The sequence below is a fragment of the Micromys minutus genome, assembly GCF_963924665.1.
Source record: "Micromys minutus genome assembly, chromosome: 11".
NCBI classification, from domain to species: domain Eukaryota; kingdom Metazoa; phylum Chordata; class Mammalia; order Rodentia; family Muridae; genus Micromys; species Micromys minutus.
This window is the reverse complement of record NC_137980.1, coordinates 51,166,248-51,192,777: the sequence shown is the minus strand read 5'-3', so window position 1 is coordinate 51,192,777 and position 26,530 is coordinate 51,166,248. Positions and strand designations below refer to the sequence as shown.

At 44.1% G+C, this 26,530-nt stretch overlaps 2 protein-coding genes and 1 long non-coding RNA gene across 6 annotated transcripts in view; 2 read left to right on the top strand and 1 right to left on the bottom strand.

The window, feature by feature from the left end:
• Positions 1-1,796, bottom strand: part of RBM39 (RNA binding motif protein 39) — a 28,245-nt gene extending 26,449 nt beyond the window's left edge. For all 4 annotated transcript variants that reach the window (XM_080925228.1, XM_080925230.1, XM_080925229.1 and 1 more), the window contains exons 1-2: positions 1,522-1,796; positions 826-889 (exon numbers count right to left, since the gene is read on the bottom strand). In XM_080925228.1, coding sequence (XP_080781354.1) covers positions 826-876 — 51 coding nt within the window. In that variant the 5' untranslated portion in view covers positions 877-889; positions 1,522-1,796. The remainder of the gene's footprint in view (positions 1-825; positions 890-1,521) is intronic.
• Positions 1,797-2,379: 583 nt separating this feature from the next.
• On the top strand, positions 2,380-6,130 carry LOC308427028. Its single transcript, XR_013975233.1, has 3 exons — positions 2,380-2,442; positions 2,986-3,138; positions 5,801-6,130. It is a non-coding gene; the product is annotated as an uncharacterized lncRNA (long non-coding RNA).
• A 10,845-nt stretch (positions 6,131-16,975) lies between these two features.
• PHF20 (PHD finger protein 20) overlaps positions 16,976-26,530 on the top strand; it is an 88,377-nt gene continuing 78,822 nt past the window's right edge. The window contains exon 1 of the mRNA XM_080925015.1: positions 16,976-17,013. The gene's annotated coding sequence lies outside the window, so the exon portion shown is untranslated. The remainder of the gene's footprint in view (positions 17,014-26,530) is intronic.

Genomic DNA, 26,530 nt, shown 5'->3' with positions numbered 1-26,530 from the left:
ACTGAAATGGGTCATATTGTATTACTAGCCAAAATATTTCCTTTCTAGTTTTTAGTGTGAAAAACTATGGCAGGGCCTAATTAAAAACAAAATACTATGGAGAACAGTAAAACAGTCATCAAGTGACTCTAAGCTGTGATACTGTCTCTTGCCTTTCCTTTTTTCTCCTTTTCTTTCTTCTTTTTTCTTGTTTTGTTTTTGTTTTTTGCTAATTTCTATTCAGGGATCCAAGAATCTTAGTAATTATTAACTGAAAAGCAGATCAATACCTGCCTGTTTTAAGGTTTACTATCACCAGCCTTATATCTATTTATATAAAATAAATTTTAAATCTCACCCATTTCTTCTTTCAAGACTCTTAAGATTTACTTGCCAGAGACTGGTTATAATTTATTATTCTTGGACCCCTGCAATTTTCCCAAACCACTACATTCACCTTTTTGCTATACCAAACTGGAGCTGGTAATTCTTAGTTGAGTCATTTTACCTAGGGGACCACGGTACAGCGATAAGTCACTCAATTACTACCTTATGATTGACAGTTCACACTGGAATCAAAGGTGAATTCATGGGAGTAGAGGTGAGATATCGTTAGGCAAGTCTACAAAGAGAGATAGATGGGCATTTATTCATCACGCTGAAGTGAAACTACTGCACAATATTATTACATCAATAGCATATATTTACTTTTGTAAGTTACACGTAATGCATCTCTGATAAGATAATCAAGAGGGCTCCGGGAAGGTTAGTTTACATTTCAGCAGTAGTTTCGTGAATAATGCTAAATTAAGAAATATATTAAAGCTCACTAGCATGTTTTCTCACCTTCTTGTAAGGGGCCTCAAGCATTGCTTCAATATCAATATCGTCTGCCATTTTCTCTACTCGCCTGGAGAAGAACAAGACAATCCTGTAAGTAAGCCACCTACAATTACGCTTTTAAGAAGTCTTCTTAAACTACAATACTCAAAGTTTGAGAAAAAGAATCATTTAAAAGCACTACAATGAGTAAAATTGTGTGATGTACCTTATACAAGCTTGATTTTAGTACGTAAACGTGTAACGTTTCTTTCACGTAACCTTGGAGTAGAATTCAATGTCTGATTTCCAAAACCTGCCTACGATCCCCTAAAACCGAACCTTAGAGTATTAAACAACGCTTCCTTTCGCACAAAACCCGCGCTGCCATTTTAGCGGCAGAGGGAAACTCCCTCTGCTGGGAGGGGTTGTGTACCAAGATAGTGTTCGACAGGCGCCATGTTGGGAGGTCGCGACCAGCCCCGGCCTCGAAAGGACACATCTTTATCTGCCGGAGAACCCTACGGAGGTTCTTGCCACTACCAAAATCTCCACAATGCCTTTGCCAAAATTGAAGGGCACAGTCAGCGAGAAGCGACCGACCTTCCCGAAAAGGCCCCCTCCCCCTCTGCGCACTGATAAAAGCCGCTAAAAGCCTCGGCTTTTCGGATCTCACAACCTAAGCAAGGCTGACAACCCCTAGCAGTCTGCGACGCCCCGTACCTGTGCGGGTTTTCACGCGCCTGTGCTCGACTCGGGAAGTCGGCTGCCGCCGCCGCCGCTGCTGTTGCTACTGTTAAGCCACTAGGCCCAGGCCGCGGTACCGCCCAACCCGAATATCGGGCCCCGAGGGCGTCTAGGCCCAAGCGAATCTAAAAGAAACAATGGGATTAAAGGAGCCCGCGACGGAGAGCAGGGCAGCGGCTTAGGCAGCTCAGGATCCACCCCTGCGACAACGTCGGCTAGCTTCCTGAAATGGCGGCCGCTGCTCCTCCGTACTCACATTCACCAACACATACACACACACAAACACTCGGGGTCTCCCGGAGCCTCAGCACGGGCTCTCGCGAGAAACTGCCCGGTGTTCCAGCCTTGAAAGCACGAAATATCGCGAGATCTTACTCCGGCTCCGGCGACTGTGGCCCAATCTCGTGCAATGATTGCGCCACAGATGGTCCTATTCTCCCTTCCCCCAATTCGGAAAGGGTTCTCGGACTCCCCCTCCACATATGCACCCAAATCTCGCGAGGCTATGCCGTCTCCTGGGCAAAGACAGTTGGTGCACTGGCTGTCAATCTTTGGAAGAATGCCTTGCTGAGTGCATCTTTGCTGTCATCCTGGCTCGTGTCATCTAGCTGGATGTGAAGGTTTCCCCTCTCACAGCCGACCGCCCCCCACCCCTGACACCCGCCCTCCTACACAGATGGCTGTCAAGGTCGCCATAAGGCAATCTATTATAGTACATATGGCTGTAGGGTAAGACATTCATGTCCAGATTCACCGATGGTGAAAACGCATGCAGACGAGAATGAGCTGTACACAGGGTAATACGAATAAAAAATACGGTTTTCTGGTCTTTTAGTGTCACCACTTGGATGCGGTCTCGATGGTGAAGCTTTGAAACACCCTTGAGAACCGGAGGCGGTAAACGGGGTGGGAAGAAACTGCAGTGTGTAGCTTTCTCACCTCTGAATTTAGTCGGGCTATGTATCTGGGTTATTTATTACTTTAAAAGGTGCCCTAGCTCTTCCCCAGGATTTTGACTGTCTCCATGTAAATTTACCGCTTTCGTTTATTTTTTTTGTTGGGTTTTTTGTTTGTTTGTTTGTTTGCTTGCTTGCTTGCTTGCTTTTTGTGTATTTGGGAATGGTTAGTACTGTGGCAGAGAAGCTGAGTGATTATTGGAAGATTTTTTTTTCCCTTTCACATAATAGAAAAGGTTTTGAAATAAAATGAATGAAATATCAAACCAGTCTTGAAACCTATCAGCCACTTAATAATTTGAGAGCATTAAAGATTCAAAATGTCACACATTGGTGTAGGTGCTCCAACACTGTGTGACCTTGGACAAGTCAATTAAACTCTCCATATATTCCATTTCCTCCTCAAGGGGGAAATATTCTAATTAGTAGCAAAGATAAGCTTGATGCTATGCAAGGTTGCAAATGTTCACTAATGAATTCCCAGGTTTAGCAGGGGATGTCTGTCCAGGTGAACTCTCTGTGGAATGTATGATATGAAGGCACCTCAGGAACAGGAAGATCAAGAGGAACAATGACCAGAAACTTCCTGGAGATGGCAAGAGAATACAGTTCAAAGGTGGCTTTTCTAGCATGCCTGGTGAGCTCCTCTATAATTCTAACACTTAGAAAACAGAAGTAACTGTATGTCTGTGAAGTTGAGGTCAGCCTAGTCTATAGGAGGAGTTCCAGGCCAGACACCACTAGGTAGTGAGACCCTATCTCAAAAAAAAAAAAAAAAAAAAAAAAATTAGGGGCTGGAGAGATGGCTCAGTGGTTAAGAGCACTGACTACTCTTCCAGAGGTCCTGAGTTCAAATCCCAGTAACCACATGGTGGCTCACAACCATCTGTAATGAGATCTGATGCCCTCTTTTGGTGTGTATGAAGACAGCTACAGTGTATTCATATAAATAAATAAATCTTTTTTAAAAATTAGATGATATGGATTTTTCAGATGTAGCACACTGCCTGAAAGCAATGATAGTCTCCTGCTGAAAGATTAGTCTTTCCAGCTTCCCTTGTGGACTATGGAAGCTTCTCTGCCCCTATAAGGGGCCATACCCCACCCTTCTCTATAGGTTTTTTGATCAGAGTGTAAGGGGTGACTGAGATGCCCCTTCACCCTGGATAAGCATGGTGTTGCCTAACTAAGGTGAGACCATGCCCCTCTCTGTTTTTTATATTGCGACAGATGCCCTTAATAGTCCTGCCCTGGCTGACAGGATGCCCTGGCCACACGGGGAAAGGCTATGAAAAAGGCAGAAGGGGGACTGGAGAGAAAGTAGTGAGAGCAGAACTGCTCCAGAAGAGAACTGAGATTTGATTCCCAGCACTCACATGGAAGTACATAACTGATGCCTGCCTTCTGGCCTCCACACCCATGAGGTATGCAGGCATTGCACAGACTACATGCAAACCAAACACATACACTTAAACACATGTGTGTATAAATATGTACATATATACATGCATACACAATTTGTGCTTAAAAATTGAGACTAGACGGGAGATAGAACTCAGCAGTGAAGAGCACTGGCTGCTCTTCCAGAGAATAGTATTCAATTCTCATCACCCAGTGGTGGCTTACAACTGCAACTCTAGTTCCAGAGGATCCTACACCTTCAAGACACAGACGGACATGCAAGCAAAACACCAATGCATTTAAAATAAAGTCACTAATTATTAGTAATAAGAAAGTTGACGATGAGGCCAGGCTTGGTGAAACACGCCTTTAAATCCAGAACTTGGAGGACAAAGGCAGGTAGATCTCTAAGTTCAAGCCAGTCTGATCTACAGAGGGAGCTCCAGGATAGCTAGGTCTACACAGAGAAACCCTCACTCAAAATGAATGAATGAATAAATAAATAGATAGATAGATAAATAGATAACAAAAATGGAAAAGTGGTGGCAGATCTCTGAATTAAAGGATAGCTGGTCCATAGAATTTATACAAAGCTCTAGGTTTAATGGTAGCAGCTAATAAAACCATACTTCAAGGTACAAGCCTGTATCCCAGAATTCTGGAAATAGAGGCAGGAGGGTCAAGAGCTCAAGGTCACCTGACTGATAGTTTTATACCAACCTAGGCTATTGAGCTAGGTAAGACCCTGCCTCAAACAAAGAAAATAAAAATGAAGGTGGTAGTAGAGGAGAAATCAATGGCCAAGGCACACACCAACTTAAAGTCCCTTAAATTGTTTTATGAAGTTCAAAGGTGATGGTGTATACCATATACCTTTAGTCTTGGTGCTTGGGAGGCAGAGGCATATGCTAGCCTGGTCTAAACTTCATATTCCAGGTATAGCCTGAGCTACTTAGTGAGAGCCTGTCTCAAAAAATATACAAAGAAAGAAAACAAAATAAAACATTCATTCACCATTTAGCAGAGAAGAACTAGAATGAACACAAAATTCCTGAACAATTAGCATATAGAAAATATCAAAAGGGGGCTGGAGAGATGGCTCATTGGTTAAGAGCACTGGCTGATCTTCCAGAGGTCCTAAGTTTAAATCCCAGCAACCACGTGATGCCTCAAAACTATCTGTAATGAGATCTGATGCCCTCTTCTGGTGTGTCTGAATAAACAAATCTAAAATAAATAACTGAATAAATCTCAAAAGAAAAAGAAACATTATAAATGATCACCACAACTATGTTTTAGTAGTATACCCCTTTAGTCCCAGCACTTGAGAGGCCCAGGCAGGCCCTGTGAGTTAGCCTGGTCTACAGAGTGGCTCCTAGGACAGCTGGGGTTACACAGAGAAACCCTTCTTTTTTCTTCCTATCTGTATGTCTTTCTGTCTTCCTCCTTTAAAAAAAAAAAAGATGTATTTTATGTATATGAGTACACTGTAGACACAGTTGTGAGCCACCATGTGGTTGCTTGGAATCGAACTCAAGACCTCTAGAAGAGCAGTCAGTGCTCTTAACCACTGAGCCATCTCTCCAGCCCCTGTAACTATAAGATCTTACACACAGACATACATGCACATAAAACTAATTCTTTTTAAAAAGTCACCACCGAGCTGTCTCTCCAGCCCACTGGTGTTTTTTTGTTTTTTTGGAGACAGGATCTAGAGTAGCACTAGCTGGCCTGGAACTCTGTACGTAGACCATCCTGGCTTTGAACAGAACTCAACTTGTTTCTGCTTCCTTAGTGCTGGGATTACAGGCCTGTAACACAGCACCCTACCTTAGGCCTTAGTCTGTGCCCTTAGTGGCTAGAACAAAAAGTTTTCTTCCTCCTTGTTCTCTCCTTAGAATGTTGCCAAGTGCTGGAGTTACGACCTTCTGGAAAGTTCTCCTCCTTCTCACTTAGGGAGGCCTGAAGACCTGAAGAGCTCCGGAACATTCTATCAAACTGGCCTGGAAAGACCACAGAGCAAAGCCAAGATTGAGGTTGCTGGGAACCAGGCAGGATGGTGCTGAAGCTCTGGGAGCTCTAGTCCTGTGTTTGTGGTTCTAGTGTGCTGAGTTCACACACTGACAGTAGAACTGTCTTCTGCTTGGACTGATGCAAGGCATTCTGTTCTGCATGACTGTGAGAGAGATGAGGAGCTTCATTCTTTGCTTTCTCACCCCCCACCTCACTCCCACCCCCTGTTTTTAGGACAGACATTACTGTAAATGTCCTGACAGGTTTGAGAAAGACCAGTTTCCTAGCTTAGTATCTTTTTTGTTTGTTTTGTTTTTCCAGACAGAGTTTCTCTGTATAGCCTTGGCTGATCCTGGAACTTGCTCTGTAGACCAGGCTAGCCTAGCCTTGAACTCAGAGATCTGCCTGCCTCTGCCTTCTATATGTTGGTATTAAAGCATCATCTTACCACGCCAGGCTCCTAATTCAGTGTCTTGTGTTTAGTCTTTTATATTTAAGTTGATTTGTAATAATTTTTATTTTATGCACGGGGTGTTCTGCCTGCATGCATGTCTTCCCGGGAGATGTCAGATCTCCTGGAACTAGAGTTACAGACAGTTGTGAGCGTCTGTATGGATGCTGAGAGTTGAACCAGAGTCCTTTTGAAGAACAGCCAGTGCTCTGTATCGGTGAGTGCCCTATTTTTTAATTTTCTGATAAAGAATTTCACTGTGTAATTCTGCCTGGCCTGGAACAGGCTAATGCCGGCATGCTGGCCAGACTGCCTCCTGAGCTCTAGGATTAAAATCTGAGTCACCAAGCCCAGCTTGTTTATCCTTTGGATAGACATCTTAAATATGCTATACTCAGAATCAAGTAGAAAAACAGAAGTCCATTTGTGTAGTAATATGCACGGGCTGGAGAGATGGCTCAGTGGATAGGAGAACGTGGTACTCTTCCAGAGGACCTGAATTCAATTCCCAATCCCCACAGGGGGCTAATAGCCACCTGGTACTCCAATTCAAGGGAATCTGACACTCTTTTGGGCCTCTACTAGCACAGCACCAACAAGGCATACATACATGCAAAACACCAGTACGCACTAAATCAATATAAACAAATCTTTATTTTTTTTTAATTTTTAAAAAATATTTATTTTATTAGTACACTGTAGCTGTCTTCAGACACACCAGAAGAGGGCATCAGATCTCATAACAGAGGGTTGTGAGCCACCGTAAGGTTGCTGGGATTTGAACTCAGGACCTCTGGAAGAGCAGTCAGTGTTCTTAACCACTGAGCCATCTCTCCAGCCCCCACCAATCTTTTTTTTTTTAAATCAGAGAAGACTCTCTTAATTTTGGGGTGATGATAATGATGTGTGTGTTGTGTGATTGCTGGGCCAGGGCCTGCATAGAGAAGCCAGGAGACAATTTTCCAGATTGCTCTCTTCTTCCACTGAGGGCTTCAGGCTCAAACTCAGGTTACCAGGCTCTCAAGACAAGCTCTTCTACCCACAGAACCATCTTACTTTTCTTTTGTTGAGTCTCATTACATAGCTGAGGATGGCCTAGAACTCACCAACATTACCACCATGTGTTATCTTCACCCCACCCAGCCTACCCCCAAAGTAAAAACAATCAAAGTGTAGCTCTAAGGATATTTACTGTCTTAGTCAGGGTTTCTATTCCTGCACAAACATCATGACCAAGAAGCAAGTTGGGGAGGAAAGGGTTTATTCAGCTTACACTTCCACATCGCTGTTCATCACCAAAGGAAGTCAGGACCGGAACTCAAGCAGGTCAGGAAGCAGGAGCTGATGCTGAAGCCATTGAGGGATGGTACTTACTGACTTGCTCAGCCTGCTTTCTTATAGAACCAGGACTACCAGCCCAGGGATGGCACCAATCACAATGGGCTGCCCTCCCGCGTTGATCAGTTGAGAAAATGCCTTACAGCTGGGTCTCTCCTTTCAAAAAACACGAACTGGGCTGGAGAGATAGATGTCTCAGCAGGTAAGAGCACTAACTGTTCTTCCAGAGGTCCTGAGTTCAAATCCCAGCAACCACATGGTGGCTCACAACCATATGTAATGAGATCTGATGCCCTCTTCTGGTGTGTCTGAAGACAACTACAGACAATTAATTAATTAAAAAAACCCATAAACTAGGGCTAGAGAGATGGCTCGGTGGTTAAGAGCACTGGTTGCTCTTCCAGAGGTCCTGAGTTCAAATCCCAGCAACCACATGGTGGCTCACAACCATATGTAATGAGATCTGATGCCCTCTTCTGGTGTGTCTGAAGACAACTACAGACAATTAATTAATTAAAAAAACCCATAAACTAGGGCTAGAGAGATGGCTCGGTGGTTAAGAGCACTGGTTGCTCTTCCAGAGGTCCTGAGTTCAATTCCTAGCAACCACATGGTGGCTTACAACCATCTATAGGGGGTGATCTGATATACTCTTCTGGTGTGTCTGAACACAGCTACAGTGTACTTACATATAATAAATAAATAGATCTAAAGAAATAAAAATAAAAAACCAAACTAAAACGACAGAAAGTAGAAGGAAACAGGTCAGGTTGTATCAAGTGGCCCATGACTGTATAGGCTCTTCACCTAAATGTATATATGTAGTTCAGGGTCAACCTGGGGTACATGAGACCTTGCCCCAAAACAACCAAAACAGGCTGGACAAATGATAGCCCAGTGGTTAAGAACATTTTTTGTGCCTTTCTCCAAGATGGCGCCGAAAGGGAAGAAGGAAGCTCCTTCCCCTCCCAAAGCCGAAGCCAAAGCAAAGACCATGAAAACTAAGAAGGCAGTGCTAAAAGGTGACCACAGCCACAAAAAGAAGATCCGAAGGTCACCCACTTCCAGCAGCCCGAGACCCTTTGGCTCTGGAGGCAGCCACAATATCCTGGAAAAGTGTACCCAGTAGCTTGACTACTGTGCTATCATCAAGTTCCCACTAACCACCAAGTCAGCCATGACAAAAATAGAGGACAACTACACTCCTGTGTTCATTCTGGATGTCCAGGCCAGCAAGCACCAGATCAAACAGGCCGTGAAGAAACTCTATGACATTGATAAGGCCTGACAGACAGAAGAAGGCAAATGTTCCCTTGGCACCTGACTACGAAGCTCTTGATGCTGCCAACAAGATTGGGATCATCTTAACTGCGTCCAGATGGATAATTCTAAATATACACCTTGTTTTCACCATAAAAAAAGAAAGAGCACTTTTTGCTCTTGCAAAGGACCAGGCTTCAGATTCCAGCACCACATAGTTGCCCACACTCCTCTGTTTGTCCAGTTCTAGGGACCCCTGCACCTGCTTCCGGTCTCCACAGGCACCAGTCACTCAATGGTGCACATACACACATGCAGGCAAAAAGACAATGTGACAGGAGAGATGGCTCAGTGTTTAAGAGAACTGGTTGTTCTTCCAGACGACCGGTTTCAATCCCGAGAGCCCACATGGCAGCTGACAACCATTTGTAACTCTAGTTTCAGGGGGTCTAATGGCCTCGGTCAGCACCAGGCATACATGTGGTGTATGGATGTACATGCAGGCAAAACATCCATATTCATAAAATAACTTATTTTTAACTTTTTTGGTTTTGTTTTTGCTTTTGGAGACAGGGTTTCTCTGTGTAGCCTTGGCTGCCCTGGAACTAAAACCAGGCTAACCTCAACCTCATGGAAGAGATCTGCTTGTCTCTGCCTCTCCAGGGCTAGGATTAAAGTCATATGCTGCCTCTGATGCACACTGTCAACACACCACCATCCAGCTATTTTGCTGTATAGGCATACCGTGTCCATGTTACTGAGAAACATAGTGTTGTAGGGTATCCACCAGAGAAGATTAGTGAGTAGGACACACTTAATTAGGTTTAAGTCTTTATTAGCTGGGTGGTGGTTGGAGCATCTTTAATCCCAAGACTTGGGAAGCAGAGGCCTGTGGATCTCTGAGTTGAAGTCCACTTGGTATACTTAGTGAGTTCCAGGACAGCCAAGTCTATACAGAGAAACTCCATCTCAGAAAACCAAAACTAAACCAAACCAAACAAGAAAGTCCTTATTAGGGGCTGGAGAGATGTCTCAGTGATTAAGAGCACTGACTACTCTTCCAGAGGTCTGAGTTCAATTCCCAGCAACCACATGGTGACTTACAACCATCTGTAATGGGATCTGATGCCCTCTTCTGGTGTGTCTGAAGACAGCGACAGTGTACTCATATAAATAAAAATAATAAATCTTAAAAAAAAAAAAAGAAAGTCTAATAAAGATTAGCCAGCCAGCAACTACACAGGGTATTCAGGAGCCTACTTTAGCCTGGACACTTTCTTCAGGAGAGATTTTAAGCACAAAAACTATCTCCTGGGTTGACATACTCTACTTGACAAGAACAGCCAAAACTACAGAATCGAAAAAGCAAGGTTAAAACATTTAGATTCTTTTCTAAAATTACAGACCTTGATGAATGAGGTATTTGTTTCAGTTTTGGCTGGTGGTGCTGTGTGTGTGCTGAGTTTTATGGCCTGAATGTACTGCCATCATGGAATAAGTTGTGCTAAGGTCTGGGGTTGTCCTAAGGTCAAAGGGTCTCCTACAATACTGTCTGAAAGCGGAAAAGTATTTGAGTGTACCCTAAATGAAACCTCAGCATATACAAATCCAAGAGTCTGCACAATAGGCTGTCCATATTAGGTTGGGATTTTGTAAGAGATTTACTTGCTGTCTTTCTATAAGCAAAGCACTAGGAAGATAGACTTTGCTCAGGTGACTCTGCAATATGTTATCAAAAACCTCATTAACAGGACATGGTGGTGTATACCCTTAATCCAGCACTGAGGGGACACAGGCAGGCAGATCTCTGTAAGCTAGAGAGACCAGACTAATTCGGAGTTCAAGCATAGCCTAGACTACATACAGTAAGATCTTATTTCAGAGCAAGACATAATTTCTCTATTCAGGGCCTGGACAGATCACTCAGTGGTTAAGAGTACTTGTTCTTGCAAAAGATCCAGTTGGATTCTAGCATCCCCATGGCATTTTACAACCATCTCAGTTCCAAGGGTTCTAACACCTTCTGCTGACACACGGTGTCCATTCATACAGAAAGGCAAAATACTCATACACACAAAATAAAATAATCTAAAACAACAAAACCCATTTATAACCATTCATGTGTATCTTTAATTCCAGCACTCTGGAGGGAGGGAGATGGGTCTCTGTGAGTTCCACACCAGCCTGGCTACACATAGTGAGTTCCAGGTCAGCCAGGAAAACCAGTCTGAAAACAGGATGGACAAAACAAAACAAAAGAATAAAAAACAAAATCAACGCTAAATAAAACAACAACCATAAAATCTCAGGGTAAGTGTTAGGGTTTGGTTTTGCTACAAGTTCTCTTTGTTTTCTTTTCTCTTTTTCAAGACAGGGTTTCTCTGTGTAGCCCTGGCCGTCTTGGAACTCACTGTGTAGTCCAGGCTGCCTTCCTACTTGCTAGGATTAAAAGGTGTGTCACTAGTCTGGCATCTGCTGTAGATTCTATCAAAACTGACAGTGTAGATTCAGAACTTATATTCAAAGCCATGACAAATCACTTAATCTACAATTCACCTTCTTCACATTTTAGCTTTGACGTATTTGGCTAAGTTTCCACAGGGACTTAGCTCAGAGAAGCCGTAGGCGTAGGTAAAACAAGTGAAGCTTTCAATCAGTCGAACCGAACAGTATTGCCCCCAGGTCAGGTGGGAGAATAGGTTGGTAGGTTTTTCTGCTCTCCCAGAAGCCTTCCAGCCTGAAACCTGCACAGCTTAGAAACATGTAACTGCACTCTAAGGTCAGACAGTAGGAAAAAACCCACTTTCTTCAAAGCTTGGATGTTCTTACTACAGCCATTGAGGTCTTGGATTTCTTTTCTTAGAATTAGATCTCCGTGGACCATTTCTGCTCCGTGTAGCTTGATCTTGTCAAAGGTTATAAACAATTTCCCTTGGGACTTTTTTTTTAACTTTAGGTAGTAGGGCTTGAGTCCAGGTTCTCCTGTATGCCAGAACTGGGCTCTACCACTGAGCTATATTTCCAGGTCTGCTTTGAAAGATTTTAAGGGCTGGAGAGATGGCTCAGTGGCTAAGAGCACTGACTGCTCTTCCAGAGGCCCTGAGTTCAATTTCCAGCAACCACATGGTGGCTCATAACTGTCTTTAGTGTCTGAAGACAGCTACAGTATACTCATATATAATAAACGATGTTAACTTTTTTGTTTATATGCATATGTGTCCTGGTGTTCCATGGAAGGCAGGGTGGACTCTGTGGAGTCAGACCCTCCTTTTCCTTTCCTTGTTTTGAGGCTCACCAGGCTTTTCAGGATACATGTTCTTTGTCTTAAGGTTTCTGTTGCTGTGATGAAACACCATGCCCTTCGCGAAAGTTGGGAAGGAAAGGGTTTATTTGGATTCCACTTCCATATCTCATTCCATCTACAGAAAGCCAGAACAGGAATTCAAGCAGGGCTGGGACCTGGAGCCAGTAAGAAGCCACAAAGGAATGCTGCTTACTGGCTTGCTTATCATGGCTTGCTCAGCCTGCTTCCTTATAGAACCCAGGACCAGCAGCCCAGGGATGGCTCCACCCACAATGGGCTGAGCCCTCCCCCCTTGATCACTAGCTGAGTAAATGCTTTACAGCTGGATCTCATGGAGGCATTTCCTCAAAATGAGGCTCCTTCCTCTTTGACGACTCTAGTTTGTGTTAAGTTGACACACAAACCCAGCCATTGTTTGTTTAGGTTTATTTATTTGTTATATATAATTTTGCCGGGGCTGGAGAGATGGCTCAGTATTTAAGAGCACTGACTGCTCTCCCAGAGGTTCTGAGTTCAAATCCCAGCAACCACATGGTGGCTCACAACCATATGTAATGAGATCCGATGTCCTCTTCTGGTGTGTCTGAGGACAGCTACAGTGTATTTATATGTAATAAATAAATCTTTTAAAAAAAGAGCGAGAGAAAGGAAAAAGATATGTTCAGTTGTGAGGAAATCTAATTTTTTTTCACACGGGGCACCAGTGATGTATATATAAAAAGGAAAAAGATGACTTGCCAGTTTTCAGCACCAATGTTAGGAAAAAGATGAAGAGAGTGTGTGTGTGGGGAGGATATGGACCATGGAGGTGTGGCGAGGCCTGGGGGCAAAGGCAATGCCTCTGGGGGGCCATGTTGGGAATCCCTTCCCTCTCAGGGACCAGCCACATGACGGTATAATACAGAATAGGGTTTATTCAGGTCATGGGGGAAGTTAAGAGGGTAGTAGAGGCAGAGAGAGAGAAGAGAGAAATAGAGAAGTAGAGAATTAGAGGAGCAAAGGCCAGCCATGAGCATTTGGAGAGAGAGGGAGGAAAAGAATGAGGAGAGGTGGGGCAAGGCGGGGGGGGGGGGGCAGGAGAGAGTAAGAGAGTCTAAGAGAAAGAGGAGGGGGCAAGCAGCTCATTTTATAGTGTCAGGTAATTGGGGCAGAGCATACCTGGCTGTTGCCAGGTAACTGAGGGTTGGGGTTTATAGAATCCCAACACAACCAATATAGATATTTGTATTGCTAAGAGCTACAAATCCATCCACGTTCCTCATCCAAATGTCCCTTTATGTCAAATTTGATACTAAATTCCTGTAGACTAGTGGAGCACTTATGGATAACGTGGACAAGGAGAATCTTACTGGGATTTGAAACTGAGACTGGTAGCATGAGATCAGCCTTATAATCCCCTCCCCTTTAAAAAAAAATGCCACCTATGCTGGGCAGTGGTGTCCTATGCCTTAAATCCCAGTATCTGAGAGGCAAAGGCAGGTAGATTTCTGAGTTTGAGGCCAGCCTGCTCTACAGAGTGAGTTCCAGGACACCAGGACAGCCAAGGCTACACAGAGAAATCCTATTTTTTTTTTTAAGTTTTATTTATTATATGTAAGTACACTGTAGCTGTCAGACACACCAGAAGAGGGCATCAGATCTCATTACATATGGTTGTAAGCCACCATGTGGTTGCTGGGATTTGAACTCAGGACCTCTGGAAGAGCAGTCAGTGTTCTTAACCACTGAGCCATCTCTCCAGCCCGAGAAATTCTATCTTGAATAATGAACAAAGGAAAAAAATGTCAGCCTTATTAAAAAAAAAAAAAAAAAGTAACAACTAGGAAAGCATGGTTGCATGTGCCTGAAACCCATAAGGAGACACAAATATACAAATGTAAACATTAAAGCAATGGTCTCTTCAAAAGCATAGAGGTAAAACAGAACCATAGAAAATGACAGAGCAGGGGCTGTGAGATGGCTCAGAGGTTATGTTCTGGGTTCTATCTCCAGCACCCACATAGCAGCTCACAAACATTTGTAACTCCATTCCCAAGGGGCTCGGGGCCCAATTCTGGCTTTGTAGACACCATGTATGTAGTAAGCAAACATCTATAAAGGTAGAATACCCGTAAACATGCAAACAACATAAGTAAACAAAAATACCAGTGAATAACTGGAGTATCTTCTTTAACTGGGCATGGTGACACACATTTTTTTAATCCCAGCACATGGGAGCAGAGGCAGGTGGATCTCTGAGTTCTAGGATTGCCAGAACTACACAGAGAAACCTTGTTCTGACAAACCTAAGTAAATAAATAAATACAGAAGGACCCGAGCATCCAGAAGGAGAGAACTTGTATTCTGACTTCCACATATGCTTGTGTGCATACACACATACACATGACCTTAAAGTAAATAAATAAATAAATAAATAAATAAATAAATAAATAAAATAAGACAGGGTTTCTCTATGTAGCTCTGGCTGGACTGGAACTCACTTTATGGAACAGGCTGGCCTGGAACTCATAGAAATAATGTCTGCCTCTACGTCCAGAGTACTTTTTTAAAGGCCCGTGTCTCCACACCCAGCCAATTATAGACAATTCAGAAAAGAAAAACTGACAGAAAAGAGCAGGGCATCGTTGCTCATGATTGCAAGTTCAACAATTAGAAGGCCAAGGGACAGCCAGTGCTCCAGAGACCTCCTTTAAAAAAGAAAGGGGCCAGGGTGGTGTCCTGTGAATCATGCTGTGAAGAATTCCTGATAACAAAACCAAGTAGGCTTCTGTAGTCAGCCTGCTGAAAATGGTAGTTGTGGAGAGTTTGGAATGTTGCAAATCTCAGAGCTGGTTTCTAAAGAGTCCATCTGTGTGTCAGATCTAGGATCCTGATAAAAGAGAAACCTTGAACTGTGTAGTTAGTTAAAGAAGCCCTATGGAAGGCTAAGAATGTGATCTCACAGCAGCTGAGCCCTCCAGCTGAGATTACTCCATTACTTTAACTACTTAATGTTTCTACTAATATGTTGTTTTGTTTTGTGCTTTTGTTCTGACTCTTTTTCTTTTTTAGATAAGAAAAACTTTATTTAAACACACCAGAAGAGGGCATCAGATCTTATTACAGAGATCTTATTACAGATGGTTGTGAGCCACTCTTTGGTTTCTGGGATTTGAACTCAGGCCTCTGGAAGAGCAGTGCGTACTTTTAACTGCTGAGTCATCTCTTCAGCCCTTGTTTTGACTCTTTTGAGAGAGGGTTTCTCTTTCTCTACATAGCCCTAGCTGTCCTAGAATTTACTATGTATGGAATTAAAGGGGCCCACACCTGGCCTCTTCTAACTTTTTTTTTGTGAAAGATTTATTTATTATATATAAGTACAGTGTAGCTGTACTCAGACACACCAGTAGAGGGCATCAGATCCCATTACAGATGGTTGTGAGCCACCATGTGGTTGCTGGGATTTGAACTCAGAACCTCTAGAAGTGCAGTAAGTGCTCATAACAACTGAGCCATCTCTCCAGCCCTTCTAACACATTTTTAAAAATACCTTGATTTATAGCTTTGTTTTGTTTCTTATAAGACTCTATGAAACTACTTCCATGAAGGGTAATTTAAATCTGTATTTTTCCAGGGTAAAACCAAAATTTACACTTTGGTTCCAGGAACTCTCTCTTAATCCTTTTGATTGGAGAGCTATGCTTTTTGTGTGGATAGTAACTTTATTCTCAATATGTCAGGGGCAGAAGTGTAGATCACTGTGAGGTCAAGGCTAACCTTTTCTACTTATTGAGTTCCAGACTAGACAAGGCTACATATTAAGACTGTTTCAAAAAAAGAAAAAAGAAAAAAAAAAAAACAAGAAAAAAGGCAGAAAGTGTGATAAGATGAGCAAAGGCATAGGAATAGGATGCAAATGGACGGATTGATTGATGAGTTAAGTAGTGTAGGGACATGATGTGATTAGACTTATAATTTAAGAAGCGAAAGTTTGGTTGCTTCCAGTGTCATGATCGCCTCAGTAAATAGCAATTTTACCACCTCTCATTGGCACTTGCTGAGATCCACTGGGAAAACCTCTTTGTTGTGGCTTCATCTTAGATCTTGGTCCCCTGAGACAAAATACAGCTCTTTCTTCTCAACCCTCTTTGGAATCCTTTTCTAGGAATGAGAGCAAAGGTAGAGGTGAGAAGGTTCAGATGAGGAGTTGAAAGAGGCAGAGCACATTGGGCGGGCTGAATGTGTGAGAATCAGAAAGCCTGGTGACAATCGATCTTTAAGAGTTAGCTCTTCATCTGGAGAAGGGAACAAGTCGTTTTGAGAAGCCCTTGCGTGTTAAGAGCGGATTGGAAGAGGGAAAGTAATGAGCTGTAAAGACTACGATCTTCGTGCAGAGTGGTGACAGAGGAGGTAGAAGGAAGTGGGTGACTTCCAGACGCATTTAGAAAAAGAATTAAGAATGTAGATGAGCAGTATACAGGCCCCTGCCTCTTGGTGACCTCAATGGTCACGGGTGTGTGCCGACTTGGTGTTCCCGCTTCAGGGAGAGATGGGCGTGGCCTGCTCGCGCTGTCGTCCTGGTGACCGGGTGGGGCGGGGCCCGGGGCGGGGCTGTGGGGCGGCTGCGTCATTCGGTGGTGGAGATGGTGCGTGTGTGTGGGGGGCGGGGGATACGCTGGGCGCGTCCCCGGGGTCACGTGGTGCGCAGCGCGCACAGTCCTTCTGTCGGTTGGTCTGGAGCGGCGCAGCAGGAGCGGGGCCGTGAGGTGAGCTCGTGGCGAGGCGCGGCGACGCGAAGCCAGCTGGTTGGGGCCGTATCCGGGGCAGGCCCCGTGCCGCGCGCGCGCTGTGCGGGCGGGACCGGGAACGGACGCCCCGGCAGCTGTGGGACCCTTGCTCAGTCCTGTTCCCCGACCGGCCCCCGGATCACCCAGCCCCGGAGGGAGGCCCGGGGACCGCTGCTGAGAGCGTGGCGGGCGTGCGAGCGCCGCCCAATCACTGCGGCTACCCGCGGGAATGACGGCCGCCCAGGCCAATCAGCGCGGCCCGAGGGGGCTGGGCCGCGAGGTGCGGGCCCGGGGCGCGGAACGGGGCAGTGGGGGTGGGGAGGGGTGTCGAAGCTGCACCCTCTGCTTAGCCCGCGAGATTGGGGGAGGCCTACGTTGCTGCCTCTGCCGCAGGAATTGGATTTCGTGTAGTGCCTTCCTTGCCCTGCTTTGGGAAGCACACCCTTTCCTCAAGACCCTGTATATGGGAGTGTCCCCTTTCTCTGTAGTTGGAAAATCTGGGCGTCCTTCCCCTTCCTTAAGCTCTAGTCTTGGGATTTTCTCTGAATTTCTAACCGTTCCTAAAAACGAACTGAAGTCGTACTCTTTGCTCCTCCATACTGAGGGAACACTTCCATATTCAAACCTAATTAACAGTTCTCCCTTTTCGGTTTGGGGTTCAGTCCGTTGATAGGTTGCTCAGAAGTCAAGTCACTAACCAAAGTTATACAATACTTTATTACATCCCACACTTCCGAGGAGTAATTCTTCTTTCCAGGCCTCAGATCTGGTATGTTTTCAGAAGTTAGTGAATTTGGGGTCAGTTTTGTTTTCTTAGTCCTTCAGATTGGAATGCTCAATTCCTTTCGAGTTTTCCAAATCCTGGTGCTTATGGCACATAGTTCTCAGTTTTCATCTATAAGGGGACTCACTGACTTGTCCTTAAGTCTGTCCTGGGGGCTGCACTTCTTCATGTGTTCTCCAAGCTAATTTGTGTCTGGGGGCGGGAAAGACTTGTTTTCCTGAGTATTTTTGCTTTGTGTCCCTTTAAGGTTGAGATGCACCTCTTTTGCAGGAGACATACCACCTTCTGGGCACACCTTTGTCCTGAATCCTTTCATTCCTAGGTGTGGTCAATCATGAGCATCCCCCACCCACCCACTTTCCCACAGCTTCCTTTTTTTTTTTTTTTTCTTCTAGTTGAACAAGCGTATTTATTTGTCGTGTGCTATAATTTGCATGTGGTGATTACAGGACAAGTTGCAGGGAGTTATTCCTCTGCTTCCACTTTGTGGGTCTTGGGGATCAAGAATGATCAGATGGTCATTCTTGGCTGCAAGTGCTGAGCCATCTAGCTAGCTAGTCGTTTTTGAGACCAGTTCTTGCTGGGTGTTTCTATGCAGTCCCGGTTGAGTATGATCCTCCTGCCTTTGTGCCTCGAGTGCTGAGATTACAGGTGCTCTTTCCTATTTTTCCCTCCCCCCCTTTCTGTCTGTCTGTCTGTGTCTTCCTTATTTCCCTAGCTTTTCAGGATAGTTCAAGTCTTCCGGTTTCCTTCCCTCTTTGGAACCACATTCTAATGTGCCTTCCCAGGCTCTGTAGTGTACCCTTTTGGCTTCCTTCCTCTGTTGGGTGTATATCTGCAAAACACTTTCTGTCTGTAGTCTCTTCTTTTTTCCCCCAGGGCAGTTTTTATAGTTACTTCCACCCTGAGCCTTTCTTCCCTGATAAGATACCCTTTCCTGCACATGGCTCTCATTTGCTGTGAGGTACTGTCTCACTAGGTAGTTCAGGTTATCCTGGAACTAATTAGGTAGCTCAGGTTGGCTTTGAACCCTCCTGCCTCTGCCTTACAAGTGCTAGGACACAGGCAGGAACTTCCATGCCTGGTTCACATGACTTTTTATATATAGCTTATTTTTCTGCACACAGAAATTCTCTTTTGGTTCATGGTCTGTCCAGAAATTTTTCTAGTTATCCTCTTCCTTGGAGGTAGCCACAAGACTAGGATTCCTGATTTGTTCTGAAGTCAAAATGTGAAGGAATCCCCTAGAAATTTTTGGTTATTCTTGGAAATCTTAATCCTCTGGTGCTTTACTTTGTAAGTTTCTGGTGAAGCCCTTCCTGGTTTTTGTGGGTCTGATCCCAGCAATTGCAGCAGGAGGATTGTTGCAAATTTGAGGTCACCAGAATGAGTTCTAGGCTACCTAGGGATACATCTCAAACAAACAGTCAGCTTAGTTGGTTCTAAGGCTCTTAGGTTCTGCTCCTTCCCACACATCCTCCTTCCCTCCTTTTCCTTTTCCCTTTTTTACATTTTTACTTATTTTTGAGTCAGGGTTTCTGTGTGTAGCCCTGGCACCCAGGCTGTCCTGGAACTAGCTCTGTATACCAGACTGGCCTCAAACTCAGATCTGGCTTCCTCTGCCTTCTGAGTGCTGAGATTAAAGGCCCACTCACTGCTGCTGACTGACTCCTTTTAACTCCTCCTGTTTTCTGGGTGAGGGCTTCAGTAATATATGTTTTCTAGACCATACACTTCCATTAGTTCTCTTGGTCAAGAAAAGAAGTGTTTTGGGCTGAAAGATGCAGCTCAATGATGGAGTACTTGGCCTAGCTTGTGTGGAGGGCTGGGGTTGATCCTCAGCTTGAAAAACTGTTGAAGCCAGGTGTGGTGGAGCACAATTTTGATCTCAGCACTTGGGAGACAGGCAGGTGGAATCTGTGTGACTTCTGAATTCCTGGTTAACCAGGGCTACATAGGGAAACCTTGCCTCAAAAACCAAACATCTAAAAAAAAAAAAAAAAAAAAAAACCAAAAACCCTAAACAAACAAGCCTGCACCTAGGATATCTTGTCTCTTAGAAGCCTACCTCAATAGGTCCTCTCTCCCCTCCTTTGTATGGTTCTTTTCGGCCTTGCCCCTGATTCTTTTCTCCACAGCTGGAGTTTGAAATGCTTAGGGGATAATGACTCCTCTGACCTTTCTTCCTTTGGGGAAGTACTTGAATGTGCAGCTGCAGGAGGCTTGAGGGAGGGGGAGGAAGTTTGGATCTGCGAAGCTATTCCAGTAGGACAAGGCAGGAATACAGCATCTCAGAGACCAAGTTCTGAATCTCATTTAAAAACTGGATATTTGCCAGGCACCTGCTTCCTTGGGATGCTGAGGGATTTAATGGTACCCCCGGGGGCCTGTAGGAATTAATGGGACTTGTGGGGAAATGCTCCAAACTTAGTGTGAAAACTTGAATAAAATTGTTCAGTATTGTGTTTTTGTAACAGCTAAGCTGCTTCGCATTTTTTGATAACTAAAGCCCTAGATCTTAGTTGTGTTATTTCAAGGGGAAATAAATCCCATTTTCATTATTAGTAATTAGTAATTAGTAATATTACATTTCTTTAAAAAAAAAAAGAAGGAGGTCTGTCTGAGTAGTACCTAATAAAACATGGTCTGCCGAAGTGAACAGGTACCTTGTCTCTTTATTTGGCCTTTTCTGCCTCATCTGTACAATGCTGTAAGTACACTATGAAGGGCCCTACACTCTAGCTTCTCTTCCTGGAATGCACATTTCAATTTCCGGCCTGTCTTGTTCAAAATGATCATTCTGATTTGGTAGGTAGAAGATGGGGTTTGAGGATATACCATTCTAGTTTTTGGGTTGTGTTAAGATTAAGGGTTCACACACCGAGAGATTAAGGGAGAGTGCACCAGATTTCCAGAGACAGCTGGAGTGTGCTCAGTGAAAACAAAACCAAATGCTAGGGTATTGTTTTTCATTTTCTCTTTGTTCACATACCCCCCCTCCATTTTTCTTTTTTCTTGAGATGGTTTTTCTATAGCTCTGGCTGTCCTGGAACTTGCTCTGTATAGATCCAGGTTGTCCTTGAGGCCTTGAACTCAGATATCTGCTCCTACCTAGAGTGTTGGGATTAAAGGCATGAACCACCATTGCCAGCCAGACACACATCTCTTAAAGCTTGTACAAGTCCATTGTTCTCAGACAGGCTCCTATCTTCAGCTATCTATGTAGCCCAGGCTACGCTTGAACAGAGGCTCTTTGTGCTTCGGTCCTTTGAGTGCCAAAATGATGGGGTGCAGATTTGCACCACTAAGCCCAATTTCTTTTTGCCCTCCTCTTTTTAGTTAAAAGAAAAGACAGGAACAAAAGACTATACTTTATTTCATGTTTGCCTGCATGAATGTATCTGCATCACATTGCATGCCTGATATCCACAGAGGTCAGAAGAGGGAGTTGGATCCCCTGAAACTGAAGTGACAGTCCATTGTAAGGTATTTTGTGGGTGCTGGGAATTGAACTGGGCTCCTTTGCAAGAGTAGTACTTTAACCCATGAGCCATTTCTCCAGCCTTGCTCCATTTCCCCCCTTCCCCATTTTTTGGTGCCATAGATTGTTGCCGCTGTTTCTAGCTAACCTTTAGCTTTTAAACTGTCAAAATATACTGGTTTCTCTGCATATTGCTAGACTTAACTGCTTAAATATATGTGCTTTTAATGTGAACTTTTTTGGGGGTGGGGAGGCTGGGGTGCTAAGGTTTGAACTAGGGTATTGTGTGTTCAGGAGAAGAGCTTGTCTTCTGAGCTTCTAGATCCTAAGTCCTGATGGATATTTTTTGACATAGAATCATTCTGCTTAGCCAGGTTGTTTCTGATTCCTCTTGTTACTGTGGAAGGGAGTCAAGATACCCTACATCAAGCCCTCTACTAACATCCTTCTTTTCAAAGATTTATTTATTTATTTATTTATCTCATGTATGAGTACACTGTAGCTGTCTTCAGACACACTAGTAGAGGGCATCAGATCCCATTACAGATGGTTGTGAGCCACCGTGTGGTTGTTGGGATTTGAACTCAGGACCTCTGGAAGAGCAGTCAGTGCTCTTAACCTCTGAGCCACCTCTCCAGTCCCTGCCACTGGAGGTTTTGAAGCTCTTCAAATAAACCTGATGAAGGCCAGGCTGAACCTAGATGCTTGTTCTTGAATGGAAGCTGCTGGTTCATCAGTAAAATGCTCTAGAAGGCAGTCATGGTGAGCTTCTGACGCCCCTTGATGAGTAGTAATCTCTTGTATTTTAGGAGATGTTTCTTTCCTTTATGTTTTCCTTTATAGATTCTTTTATGAGTAGTAGCCTAGATTGGCCTTGAACTCCTGATCTTTCTGCCTCTTCATCCCAAGTGCTAGGATTCTAGGCATGTGCTACTAAAGACCAGGTCTCAGTGGGGTTTTTCCATTCTGAATTTCTTAAATCATTAGTGTCTGTTTCCCTGTTAGCTTTCCTGGCCCTTTTCCAATGTGATCCTGTTCCAGGCCCTGATCAGGACCAACCTGAATGACTAGACTGTTCTATGTCCCTGATCTTCCCCAGCCCCTCCACTTCTCACAGGAATGTCAGATTATCTTCAGTGACAGGTTTGATCTGGATCTGGCAGTGGTCCCAGCTTTTACACTCATGTGTGATCTCAGGCAAATCACTTCCTGCTCTTAGGGCCTCATTCTCCCCAGCTGAACACTGAACAGTTGATTATTTCAAAGTCCATGCTTATGGAATCTGTAGGGACCTTGTTTAGAAACCCAGTTGCTTGCAGAGCGCCTAGTAGCAGGTTTGATTTTCTTCACATGTTTCAGTGGGCAGACTGCCAGTGGTTTCCTTGTCTCAAGTCACTTCTGCTGGCACTGTCTCCTTTCTAGCCAAATAGCCAACTTGTCTTCACACCCAGTATCAACATTCTTTTGCTCTGTGTGCTCTGTCAGTCCTGGGCAGTGTTTCATTCAGAACTGCCTGAGTTAGAAGTTGGACTTGAATTCTCCATTCAGTGTTAGCTTCCTGTGCATCACTAAGATCACTAAGCTGTTTGTTTTCAGGCTGAGTGTTGTATAGAACCATATTTCTTTTGTAAATGATTTTAAATAATGCATATTTTAAGTGTTTTCCCTCTACTCAGCCTTTTAATTTATTATTATTATTATTTGTGTTTGTGTGAGAGAGAGACAGACAGACAGACATATATATTTGCATTTTTGGAAGCCAAGATTCTTCTTAAATCCCTTAGCCCCTTTATATTCATATATTTATTCATTTTGAGATAAAGGTTTACTATGGTGACCAGACTAGCCTGAGATTCACAGAGATCTGCCCCCATCTTATAGGGTAGTTTCCCTGCCCCTCTTTTTTTTCCCCCTGAGACAAGGGTCTCACTATGTAGCTCTTGCTGGTCTGGAACTATGCAAGAGACCAAGCTGGCTTGGAACTGAGATCAACTGCCTCCACCTCCCGTGCTGTAACCACACCTAGCTCCAGTTCCACCTTTTAAAAACAAAATTTATGTACTTAAATTTTTTTCTTTTCCCACCTTCTTTATTTTTCAATTTTACTTAATTAAAAAAAACTTTTATTTTGCCTTGATGTGTGTGTACTGAAGTACACATGCATGTAGTGCCCTGTGAGGCCAGAAGAGGGTGCTGAATCTTCTGGACCTGGAGTTACAGATAATTGTGAGCTGTTATGTGGGGGCAGCATTGAATCTGGGTCCTCTGGAAGAGCAGCTAGTGCTATTAACTGATGAACCATTGCTCTCTCACCCTCCATCTTAGTTTTTGATAGGATCTCTCACTGAACCCTCATCTCTTTATTTTGGTTAGATTAGTTGGCCAGAGAGCCCCTGGGATCTACCTGTCTCTTGTTCTGTGCTGAGGTTGGGTTACAGGTGAGCTCTTCAGTCTTTCTGCTTGTGCAGCAAGGATTTTAACCACTGAGCAATCTCTTCAGCCCCTTTTCTCTCTTTTTTTTTGGAGACAGGATCTTCCTGTGTAGATCAGGTTGGCCTCAGACATGAGGGACTCATCCAGGTCTCTGCCTCCTGTGTTGAGATTACAGGCCTGTACTATCATGCCTGGGCCCCTACCTCCTCCCTTACTTTTTCCCTTCTTTTAATTAGCAAGGCAAGTAGCATGACATTTTAAAGGTGAGAGGCAACTTGTAGCCAGATGGAACATGCTTAAGGCTTAGAATTTAGCACTTGGGCGGTGGAAAACAGGTGAACCAAGAGTTCAGCGGTCATCCTTGGCTGCTTAGTGAGGTCAGCCTAGGGTAGGGGAGTCTCTGTCTCGAACAACACAAAAGAGCAGTTTGCTTTGTTTTAAGACTTGGGGTGACTGGATAGTGGTGGCACATGACTCAGGAGGCAGAGGCAAGTGGATCACTGTGAGTTCACCAGCCTGGTCTATAGAGCAGTGTGTTTTGCCTGCATGTCTGTGCACCATGTGTGTGCAGTGCCCATGGAGGCCAGAGAGAGTGTTGTATCCCCTGAATTGCAGTTATAGAAGGTTGTGAGTTGCCATGAGGGTGCTGGGACTTTAACCCAGTAAAGAGCACTGGCTGCTAGCTCTCCAGCTTTTTTTATTTTTTTATTTTTCTTACTTTGTTTGAGATGGGTTTTGCTGTGTAACTCTGTCTGCTGTGTAATCTTCCTGCTTCAGCCTTCTGAGTACTGGGATTACACTCAGTTTTGATAGATTACAAACTTAGAGAAAAGGGATGGAGCTGCCCTTGGACTACTTTCCTGGGACTGCCTCTATAGGTTGCCAACTAACAGGGGTAACAATCCAAATCAGAACCTTTACTTGTAATAACGTTAGTGGCTTTGTTGGATCATTGCCTAGGTCTCTCTCGTTGGACCATGGTTATTTGGCCAAATAATTGAACTAATGAGCTTTTAGAGATCTTGTAAGATTTTTAAGAGGGTGATATCAGTCACCAAGTATTAATAGGATGGTTATGGGGAAAGGAGAGGTGGTGCTTGAGACAGTGGTCTGCGGTGCAGCTTGGGGAAGAGTTTAAATGAGGCCTTATTCCATGAAGGAACATAACTCAAGGTATCAAGCCGGTGTGTTTTCAACTCTTTCCCAGTAGAATCCTGTGATTTCTGAGGTTTCTTTCCCACTTGAAGAGGGTCTACATCTTTAATCCTACTACACCTTTAATCCTAGCACTCAGGAGGGAGGAGTGCAGGAACATCTCTGAGTCTGAGGCTAGTCTCTATATCAAGTTCCAGGCCAGCTAGGGCTGTAGGGAGGGAGACACTGCCCTTTTTTTTTTTTTTTAAAGATTGTAGCTGTCTTCAGACACACCAGAAGAGGGCATCAGATCTCACCGTGTGGTTGAATTTGAACTCAGGACCTTTGGAAGAACAGTCAGTGCTCTTAACCACTGAGCCATCTCTCCAGCCCATGGGACCCTGCCTTAAAAAGAATGTATGAGTGTCTACAACTAGGTGGATTATCTTACCTTTATTGTTTCTATAGGTGCACAGATACTGAGATACTAGGTTGTGGAAGTCCTGCTGTCCCTCCCAGGAGCTTGGGTTACAGACATGCCTGACCCTTCATTTTCAAAAAAGAAAACATAGTGACCCCTTACTATCTTTAGTATTATAAGTATCCCAAAGACTATTTTTGAGGGTTTTTTTTTTTTTTTAATGATACAAGATCTCAGTAGTTTAAGCTAGCCTTAAATTTTCTATGTAGCTGAGGATAACCTTGAACTTCCAATCTTCCTGCCTCTGCCTCCTAAGTGTTTAGATCATAGGCATATACTGCCAAGCCCTGCATTAGGCCTTTTTAATTTTACATTTTAATTATTACATTTTTATTTGTGTATGTAGGTGGGCACTCATGACATAGCTTGGGTTGTGGAGAGTCAGGTAGCATCCTTTCCTTTTGCCATGTGGGTCTCTAAATTAAACCTAGGTCCTCTAGACCAGCAGCCAGTGCCCTTAACCAGAGTCATCTTTCCTGCCCCCAAGCTCTAATGATTTTCGATATAGTATTGTGTGGACTCTAGGCATGTAGCTTTGCATTTGTGATGTTGCTGCTTTAGCTTCCAGAGTAGCTGGCATTATGGCTGTCTACCACCACATCCTGCTCAAATCTGTATGTGTGTACACATTAATATCCATTAATATATGTGTGTATGATGTGTTTTGATCATAGATCATGTCTATCCTAACTCCCACCCCTATTTCCTCCTGGCTTCAACTCTTTTTATCTTAAATAACGTATAATTAGAATTAGTGCCACCCATATTTGCATGGGCATGGCATCATCTACTATAGTATGGCCACAACCTTGAAAGTGACTCTCCCTCTTCCAGTGGCCATCATCTACCCATAGCCCCTCAGCTACGGGTAAGCACTCCTGAGTTCCTGTCTGTACTTGAGTTCTGGCTGGTTTGATCTGTGCAAGTCTCCTGTAGGTAACCATAGCTGTTGTGGCTTCATGTGTGCAATAGTTATGTTCTGTCCATAGGACAGCAACTCCCAGTAGCCCTCCCCAGCCGCTGGCTCTTATTCTTTCCACCCCTTTTCCAAGATGTTCCCTTGAGAGCAGGGGAGGTTGCTAATGGTGACCCATGTAGGGATAGACACTCACTGTCATTGACCTGCTGGGCTTTATCTGTACTGAGTTTCTGAATCATCCACTGCCAAAGAGAAGCTTGCCTG